General features: G+C 42.4%; 1 protein-coding gene across 1 annotated transcript in view; it reads left to right on the top strand.

Moving 5' to 3' along the window:
• Positions 1–5,438, top strand: part of LOC135513045 (BMP/retinoic acid-inducible neural-specific protein 3-like) — a 31,914-nt gene extending 26,476 nt beyond the window's left edge. Inside the window, exons 7-8 of the mRNA XM_064935698.1 lie at positions 3,576–3,918; positions 4,063–5,438. Coding sequence (XP_064791770.1) covers positions 3,576–3,918; positions 4,063–4,851 — 1,132 coding nt within the window. The 3' untranslated portion in view covers positions 4,852–5,438. The remainder of the gene's footprint in view (positions 1–3,575; positions 3,919–4,062) is intronic.
• The last annotated feature ends 4,787 nt before the right edge of the window (positions 5,439–10,225 follow it).

The following is a 10,225-nucleotide window of genomic DNA, read 5'->3' as shown; positions in this document are numbered from 1 at the left end:
TTTTGCAAGGAGGAATGGGAAAAATGTTCAGTCTCTCGATGTGAAAAACTGATAGAGACATACCCAAAGCGACTTACAGCTGTAATCGCAGCAAAAGGTGGCGCTACAAAGTATTAATTTAACCTCTTGGAACTCCCCATCCCGGATCCGGGATCGTGACTAAAGCCTCAGGCTCATTAGCATAACGCAACGTTAACGATTTCTGAAAATCGCAAATAAAATGAAAATAATGCATCTGCTCTCAAGCTTAGCCTTTTCTTAACAACACTGTCATCTCAGATTTTCAAAATATGCTTTTGAACCATAGAAATTGACTAATTTGTGTAAGAGTATGCAAAGCTAGCATAGCATTTTGAGTAGCATTTAGCACGCAACATTTTCACAAAAACCAGATAACCAAATAAATAAAATCATTTACCTTTGAAGAGCTTCTGATGTTTTCAATGAGGAGACTCTCAGTTACATACCAAATGCGCAGTTTTTCCTGAAAGCGTCTGTGTGTAGGAGAAATCGTTCCGTTTTCTACATTGCGTCTGGCTCCTGAAACGAACCGAAAATTCAGTCACCTACAACGTAAAACCTTTTCCGAATTAACTACATAATATCGACCGAAACATGGCAAACGTTGTTTGGAATCAATCCTCAAGGTGTTTTTTCACATATCTCTTCATTGATATGCAGTTCGTGGAAGCTTGCTTTCCTCTCTGTATCCCATGGAAAAATACTGGCAGCTGACTTTTGCGCACCAATTTCGGCGCAGGACACCGGGCGGACACCTGGTAAATGTGGTCTCTTATGGTCAATCTTCCAATGATCTGCCTCCAAATACGTCACAATGCTGCAGACACCTTGGGGAAACGACAGAAAGGGCAGGCTCATTCCTCTCGCATTCACAGCCATATAAGGAGACAATGGAAAACAGAGCCTCAAAAATCCTGCTCATTTCCTGGATGCCGTCTCATCTTGGTTTTGCCTGAAGCTCACGTTCTAGGGCACGCACAGAAAATATCTTGGTAGTTCTGGACACGTCAGAGTGTTTTCTTTCGAAAGCTATCAATTATATGCATAGTCGAGCATCTTTTTGTGACAAAATATCTTGTTTAAAACGGGAACGTTTTTCATCCAAAAATGAAATAGCGCCCCCAGAGCATCAACAGGTTAAGGGGGCTGAATAATTTTGCACGCCCAATTTTTCAGTTTTTGATTTGTTAAAAAAGTTTGAAATATCCAATAAATGTTGTTCCACTTCATGATTGTGTCCCACTTGTTGTTGATTCTTCACAAAAAAATACAGTTTTATATCTTCATGTTTGAAGCCTGAAATGTGGCAAAAGGTCGCAAAGTTCAAGGGGGCAGAATACTTTCGCAAGGCACTGTATATCCATGTCCACGTTCAGCCTCGACTCTGAGAAACATAGGATACTACAGTTTTTCACGTCCCGTTGATGGGATAGTCTCAAATGTAGCTCATCCTGTTTGTTCTCCAGTGATTGCACGTTCGCCAGTAGAACAGAGGGTAATGGCAGTCTATTTTGCCACTGCTTCCTCTTTCGAGTCCCGGGAAGTAGGGCCTGGTCCGGAGTGAGCATGATGTCCAGAGCTGCCAACTCTTTGAAGTATAAATGTTTGTCCAATTCGAGGTTGGTGATCTCTGGTCATAGGAAATACGGTGGAGACATTATGCACAAATACAGTTAAGAACAGTGTAATAACAAAACACAAAAAAGAGCAAAATTGGTCAGGTAAGACTGCTGCTATCCAGGCTGTATCACATCCGGCCTTGATTGGGAGTCCCATAGGGCGGCGCACAATTGGCTCAGCGTCGTCCGGGTTTGGCCGGAGTAGGCCGTCATTGTAAATAAGAATGTGTTCTTAATAACTGACTTGCCTAGTTAAATAAAGGTTAAATAATAATTAATTAATAAAAAATAATAATCCACTGCAGTGCCATCTTCTTACACATTATGAAGAAATAATTTGGAGAGAGAAGTCGATTTATAGAGCAAATAATAATTTGACTTCTGAGTCGGTTAAAACTACACTTTGTGTTCTAACTTTCACCATTAGTCCTATTGATTTTGCTCTCTAAATGCCTCTTTCACAATATTGTTTGCCATATTTTTTTCAAAGATGTCTATTTTCGCAGAGTGCATTAATAATGGTATATGTTTTATTTTGTTTTTTACTCACAGAAGCATATTTTCCCATTAAAATAATACCTGTTTTGATTTGATTAGATTTTTTTTACGAAGTACACTACATATACAAAAGTATGTGGACATCCCTTCAAATGAGTGGATTCGGCTATTTCAGCCACACCCGTTGCTGGCAGGTGTATAAAATTGAACACACAGCCATACAATCTACAAAGACAAATTTTGGCAGTAGAATGGCCTTACTGTAGAGCTCAGTTAAATTCAACGTGGCACCTTCATAGGATGCCACCTTTCCGACAAGTCAGTTCGTCAAACTTCTGCCCTGCTAGAGCTGCCCCGGTCAACTGTATTGTGGTGTTATTGTGAAGTGGAAAAGTTTAGGGGCAACAGAGGCTGTGGCGTGAAGTGGTAGGCTGCAAAAGCTCACAGAACGGGACCGCTGAGTGCTGAAGCACGTGGCGAGTAAAAAATCGTCTGTCCTCGGTTGCAACACTCACTACTGAGTCCCAAACTGCCCCTGGAAGCAACGTCAGCATAACAACTGTTCGTCCGGAGCTTCATGAAATGGGTTTCCATGGACGAGCAGCCACACACAAGCCTATCACCATGCGCAATGCAAAGCATCGGCTGGTGTGGTGTAAAGCTCCTCACCATTGGACTCTAGAGCAGTGGAAATGCGAGTGATGAATCACGCTTCACCATGTGGCATTCAGACGGACAAATCTGTTTTTGCCAGGAGAACGCTACCTACCCCAATGCATAGTGCCAACTGTAAAGTTGGTTGGAGGAGGAATAATGGTCTGAGGCTGTTTTTCCATGGTTTGGGCTAGGCCCCTTAGTTCCAGTGAATGGAAATCGTAACTCTACAGCACACAATGACATTCTAGACGATTCTGCGCTTTCAACTTTGTGGCAATTTGGGGAAGGCCCTTTCCTGTTTCAACATGACAATGCCCCCGTGCACAAATCGAGGTCCATGCAGAAATGGTTTGTAAAGATCGGTGTGGAAGAACTTGACTGGTCTGCACAGAGCCCTGACTTCAACTCCATTGAACACATTTGGGATGAATTGGAAAGCCCGCTGCGAGCCAGGCATAATCACCCAACATCAGTGCCTGACATCACTAATGCTCTTGTGGCTGAACGGAAGCAAGTCCCCACAGCTGTGTTCCAACATCTAGTAGAAACTGTTCCCAGAAGAGTGGAGGCTGTTATAGCAGCAAATGGGAGACCAACTTCATATTAATGCCCATGATTTTGGAATGAGATTTTTGACGAACAGGTGTTCACATACAGTACTTTTGGTCATGTAGTGTATAATTGTGCAAAAAAGTTTCTAAATAAACCAATTAAATTCACATCCATTTTAATTCCCAAATGTTTTGTTTTATGTTGTCTATCTCTCTGTCTACGTCCCAGGCCCCAATCCTACTGGCTGATACACTTCCAGTCTCTCCTCTACTGTTCTGAGAACAACCAGCTGGGTTCCTTCTCTGAGGAGCTCCACAGCTGTACCTGCAGCTACGAGCACAGCCCTTGCCAGCTGCTCCCACCATGTGCCATCGGAGAGGGTCCCGCCTGCGCAGCCTGTGCCCCAGACAACCACACACGATGTGGGAGCTGCAACCCTGGCTATGCCCTAACCCAGGGGGCCTGCAGACCCATGGTGGCTGACTCAACAGAGAACTACCTGGGCTTTGAGACAGACCTACAGGACCTGGAGCTGAGATACCTCCTGCAGAGGGCCGACCGTAGGCTGGAGGTAAATACATGGCCATTTGATTTTGTGAACGATGTTGTGGATAAGTTGTAGAGATATTTTAAATGTAATAAAGTTAAGTAGGATCTTGAAAAAGTAGATGGACTATTGTCTTAACAACTTAAACAACTGTATCTATCCTTCCAGGTCCACGCCATCTTCATCAGCAATGACATGCGTCTGAACAGCTGGTTTGACCCATCCTGGAGGAAGAGGATGCTGCTGACGCTGAAAAGCAACAAGTACAAGTCCAACCTGGTCCACATGCTGCTGGGCGTGTCTCTCCAGATCTGCCTGACCAAGAACAGCACACTGGAGCCCGTCCTCACCCTCTACATCAACCCCTTCGGAGGCAGCCACTCTGAGAGCTGGTACATTCCAGTCAGTGAGAACAGCTTCCCAGACTGGACGGCCACCAAACTGGATCTACCCCTGGAGTGCTTCAACTGGACCCTGACACTGGGCAACAAGTGGAAGACCTTCTTTGAGACCATCCACATCTACCTGCGGAGCCGGATAAAGATGCAGGGCGCTGGAGGTCCGGCGGGGGCTGTGAATGACAGCCTCTACTATGAGCCATTAGAAATGGTTGACCCTTCACGGAATCTGGGCTACATGAAGATCAACAGCATCCAAGTATTTGGCTACAGCATGCACTTTGACCCGGAAGCAATCCATGACCTGATCCTGCAGCTGGACTACCCATACACCCAGGGGTCCCAGGACACGGCTCTGCTGCAGCTGCTGGAGATCAGGGACCGGGTCAACAGACTGTCCCCCCCAGGTCAGCAGAGACTAGACCTGTTCGCATGTCTGCTCAGACACCGGCTCAAACTGACAGCCAGTGAGGTGGTCCGCATACACGCCTCCCTGCAGGCCTTCAGCAACCGCCTGCCAAACTCTCTGGATTACGAGACCACCAAGCTGTGTAGTTAACAGCTACTATGGAATGACTGGGAGACGTTAAAGCGCAACGGCTACAAGGAGAACTATTGGACGGCTAAATGGTATACTGCTACAGTAGTTTGACTTTCAATGGTTTGTTGATTCTCTGGATTACAAGACCTTAAATGTATGTACTTAACCGTTACAGAGACACAATAAGGACATGTGAATTGTGTCTTTTGGCTTTCAGTTGGGTTGTGACTCAATGACTTGTAAATGGTTGAGAGATGTTGGAAGCTGGTGCTTTTTTGTCCACAGAAGACACACAAAAACTCTGACACCATAAACAAAAACAGATCTAGAAAATCAGATATGTAACTCTCTCCACATCCACTTCACCATCTTATTTAAATACAACCATGCTCATTTATACAGTGTATACTGAAGCCAACTGGAGGGACCTTTTAAGATACAAGGTACAGTCTGTTTGTTTGTAACTCTTTTATATGTTATTTTGCTTCAGTGACAGTGTACTTCCCATAACGACCAGAATACAGTGGTATCAGTCAGATTTGTAGATAACTTGTTATTAAAACATGGATTAACAACTGTGGAGAATATTTGTCAAACTTACTTATAGCCGAGTAACAGCTGTTGTTACATCTCATTGTCAGACACATTTATTGCAGCAATTAAAACCACTTACGAACTGAGTGAATGAAATTAAACATGATAGCAGAGTTTGATCAAATAATCATGAACCTCTATTTCATTAATTTATGCGGTTAGGTTATGGATGGTGACCAAGCTTCTCCATCCTAATTAAGTAGACTTTGTAACAGGAACAATTGAATCAATATATTGTTGTACAGTGAATGTGCACACACACGGACACACACACCAAAAATGCAGATATGAGTGAACAAAGCTGAGATTATTGTAAAACTGGTTCCTTTAGGGTTGTGGCTTAAAAACCCACACAGTACTTTTTTTCCATTATCTGCAACAGGTTGAATTGGAGCAGACCAGTAGACACCCCAGCTGCCCTCTAGGACCAGGAGTGATGGCCATCCAGTGCACTGGGTCACAGATCCATAACTGCAGTATTCATGTCAGGTCTATAAGGTGCCAGATCTCATTTACTAACATGGTCCGTATCTCATGGTATGGCTGTCCAGCGGAGCAGATGAAGGAGAGGTCACACACCTATGAAGGTCAACGGCTGTCAACTCCATTTGTCCGCGCTCCTCTTATCAAATCCTGCTCATATTAGAAGCTAAACTCGAAAGAGAGTAATGTGGATGAAACAGGCTTGACACTGAGGTGTTAGTCCAATGCATAACTAAATGTTAGTGTCCTTTGGATGCAGGGGTGTCAGATATTGGAGAATAATTGTTTTCAAAACAGCTAGAAAATGGCTGCCGTGAAGAGATGAAAGATTAAGGTTCTGGTTGTCTCTTTGGTCATTTGACTCCATCCAGAATGATATAATTATTTCTCCAAAAATCATCAGTCCAACCTGCCCACCTACTCCTGGTGAGCTCACCCCATTAGAGAGGTGAGACAGAGAACAGACAATATCTTTACATCCTCTAACCTCAAATCAACCCTGCAATCAATTAAACATTTCCCCTTACTAAGTAATTGAGCTAAAAACACAGTGGAATTTTCTGAGTAAAAGGAAATATATAGAAAATAAATTCTGTCTGCCCATTTATTCTTCATGTGGTAAAAATGAAAAGATTCCCAGGTATGTGCCTATAATTATGTTTAATAGCCCTCTGCTCGTTCTGCAATTACCGAGCTCAGTTCTAAAGCTTGTTCTGGTGCTGCAGAGGCGGCTGGCTGGCTATAATACATTATTGTGAGTTTGTAAATAGTTGTTATTCATTCTGCAGAGGCCTGGCATCTCTCTTATGAGACACTGAGTGGGCAGAGGAGAGGCCAGACTTTGATGAAGGAAGGTCTGACCTTTACTGAGCTGTCAATCAAAAGTGTTAGATATATACATGTGTCTTTTGTACATGTATTGCTGTCTTATTGCAACTCGGTTGCGTGTTATGCTTTCACTGTTCATAATACAGTTACTGAACATGGCAAAAAGACATGCCTGCCCGTAGGAGAGGCATACAGTATAGGGTTTGTTGGTAAATTCAATCTTGAGTGCCAGAGTGCGCTCATATTGCAATCTGAGCATTCTGACCCCACAATGTCTGTCAAGCACCCAAGCTAACTGGCTAACGTTGCTAGCTTGCGAGCTACTTCCAGACACAAATGAGAGAACACCTCACTCTGACCAATTTACTTGCCATAGCAGAGCTGGTTAGGTTGTTTTCATGTTTTCCAGATTGTTGGCGACTGTAACTGTGCTGCTAGCAACAATTTAATTACACTTTTTTTGCAGGTGTTCACTGACAACGGCCATATTCAATGGGTGTTGAGGGTTCGTAAATTCATCCGTTATTACGCGCTCTGGCACACTGAGACAAGAGTGCTCTGAGATCGGAGTAGATTGACAGAGTGAATTTATGAACACACCCTTAATTATTCTCAAACAGATAATTATGATATTATTATAAATGTAAAAGAAAAACATGTTACAATGTCACAGACACAATCATATCAAATCAAAGTGTATTGGTCACGTACACAGTTTAGCAGATGTTATAGTGAGTGCAGCGAAATGCAAACAAGTACACAAATAAAATGTTTTAAACACACTTAGAAATGTCCATGTTTTTTAAAGAAAAGCACATTTTTTTGTACATTTAAAATAACATCACATTAATCATAAATACAGTGGAGACATTGTTAATGTTGTAAATGACTGTCGTAGCTGGAAACGGCAGATTTTTTATGGAATATCTACATAGGTGTACAGAGGTCCAATATCGACAACCATCACTCCTGTGTTCCAATGGCACGTTGTGTTAGAGAATGATAAGTTTATCATTTTAAAAGGCCACTTAGAAAACCCTTTTGCAATTATGCTAGCCTAGCTGAAAACTGTTGTCCTCATAAAAGAAGCTGGGAAGGCAGGGTAGCCTAGTGGTTAGAGCGTTGGACTAGTAACCGAAAGGTTGCAAGTTCAAATCCCTGAGCTGACAAGGTATAAATCTGTCGTTCTGCTCCTGAACAGGCAATTAACCCACTGTTTCTAGGCCGTCATTGAAAATAAGAATTTGTCCTTAACTGACTTGCCTAGTAAAATAAAAAATAAAACTGACCTTCTTTAGACAAGTTGAGTGTCTGGAGCATCAGCATTTCAATTACAGGATGAAAATGGCCAGAAACAAAGACCTCTTTTCTGAAACTCGTTAGTCTGTTCTTGTTCTGAGAAATAAGTGCTATTCCATGCAAAACATTTACAAGACATTTAAGATCTTGTATAATGCCGAGTAGTACTCCCTTCACAGAACAGTGCACACTGTCTCTAGACAGAATAGAAAGAGCAGTGGGAGGCCCCGGTGCACAATTGAGCAACAGGACAAGTACATTAGAGTGTCTACTTTGAGAAACAGATGCCTCACAAGTCCTTAACCGGCAGCTTCATTAAATAGTAGAAGGCTTTTTAAGAAGGCCAGTTTTATTGTTCCTTTAATCAGAACAACAGTTTTTAGCTGTACTAACAAAATTGCAAAAGGGTTTTCTATTGATCAATTAGCCTTTTAAAATTATAAACATGTGCCAATGGAACACAGGAGTGATGGTTGCTGATAATGGATCTCTGTCCACCTACGGTATGTAGATATTACATAAAAAATCTGCAGTTTCCAGCTACTATAGTAATTTACAACATTAACAATGTCTACAATGTGTTTCTGATCAATTTGATGTTATTTTGATGTACAAGACATGTGCTTTTCTTTCAAAAACAAGGACATTTCTAAGTGACCCCAAACTTTTGAAAGGTAGTGTATGTGTATATACCGTGCATTCGTAAAGTATTCAGACCACTTTACTTTTTCCACATTTTGTTATGTTACTTATTCTAAAATGGATAAATAATATATAATCCTCATCAATCTACACACAATACCCCCTAATGACAAAGCAAAAAACAGTTTTTTTGAACTTTTTGCAAATGTATTGAAAATAAATAACTGAATAATCATATTTACATAAGTAGTGAGACCCTTTACTCAGTACTTTGTTTAAGCACCTTTGTAGGGATGAGAGTTTTGAGTCTTCTTGGGGATGATGCTGCAAGCGTTGGCACACCTGAATTTGGGGAGTATCTCCAATTCTTCTCTGCAGATCCTCTCAAGCTCTGTCAGGTTGGATGGGGAGCATCGCTGCACAACTATTTTCAGGTCTCTCAAGAGATGTTCGATTGGGTTCAAGTCCAGCCTCTAGCTGGGCCACTCAAGGACATTCAGAGACTTGTACAGAAGCCACTACTGCATTGTCTTGGCTGTGTGCTTAGGGTTGTCGTCCTGTTGGAAAGTGAACCTTCACCCCCAATCTGAGGTCCTTAGCGCTCTGGACCAGTTTTTCAACAAGGATCTCTCTGTACTTTGCTAAGTTCATCTTTCCCTCGACCCTGACTAGTCTCCTGAAAAATATCCCCACAGCGTGATGCTGCCACAACCATACTTCACCGTAGGGATGGAGCCAGATTTCCTCAAGATGTGACACTTGGCATTCAGGCCAAAGAGTTCAATCTTGGTTTCATCAGACCAGAGAATCTAATTTCTCATGCTCTGAGGTGCCTTTTGGCAAACTCCAAGCGGGCTGTCATGGGCCTTTTATGGAGGAGTGGCTTCAATCTGGTCACTCTACCATAATGACCTGATTGGTGGAGTGCTGCAAAGATGGTTGTCCTTCTGGAAGGTTCTCCCAACTATGGAGCTCTGTCAGAGTGACCATCGGGTTCTTGGTCACCTCCTTGACCAGGGCTCTTCTCCTCTGATTGCTAGGTTTGGCCGGGCAGGCCAGCTCGATGAAGAGTCTTGGTGGTTCCAAACTTCTTTAATTTAAGAATGATGGAGGCCACTGTGTTCTTGGGGACCTTCAATGCTGCAGAAATGTTTTGGTTCCCTTCCATAGATCTGTGCCTTGACACAATCCTGTCTCGGGGCTCTACGGATAATTCCATTGAAATCAGGGTTTGCTTTTTGAACTGATTTCCACTGTCAACTGTGGACCTTATGTGCCTTCCCAAATCATATCCAATCAATTGAGTTTACCACAGGTGAACGCCAATCAAGTTGTAGAAACATCTCAAGGATGATCAATGGAAACAGGATGCACCTGAGTTCAATTTATAGTCTATTAGCAAAGGGTCTGAATACTTATGTAAATAAGGTATTTTTGTTTACATAAATTGGCCAAAATGTCTGAAAACCTGTTTTCACTTTGCTATTATTGGGTATTGTGTGTAGAGTGATGAGTCGAACATTTAATTTAATACTTTTTAGTGTAA

This window comes from Oncorhynchus masou, chromosome 24, assembly GCF_036934945.1.
Source record: "Oncorhynchus masou masou isolate Uvic2021 chromosome 24, UVic_Omas_1.1, whole genome shotgun sequence".
Lineage (NCBI taxonomy): Eukaryota > Metazoa > Chordata > Actinopteri > Salmoniformes > Salmonidae > Oncorhynchus > Oncorhynchus masou.
The sequence above is the reverse complement of the archived record's forward strand: the minus strand, read 5'-3'. Positions and strand labels throughout refer to the sequence as shown.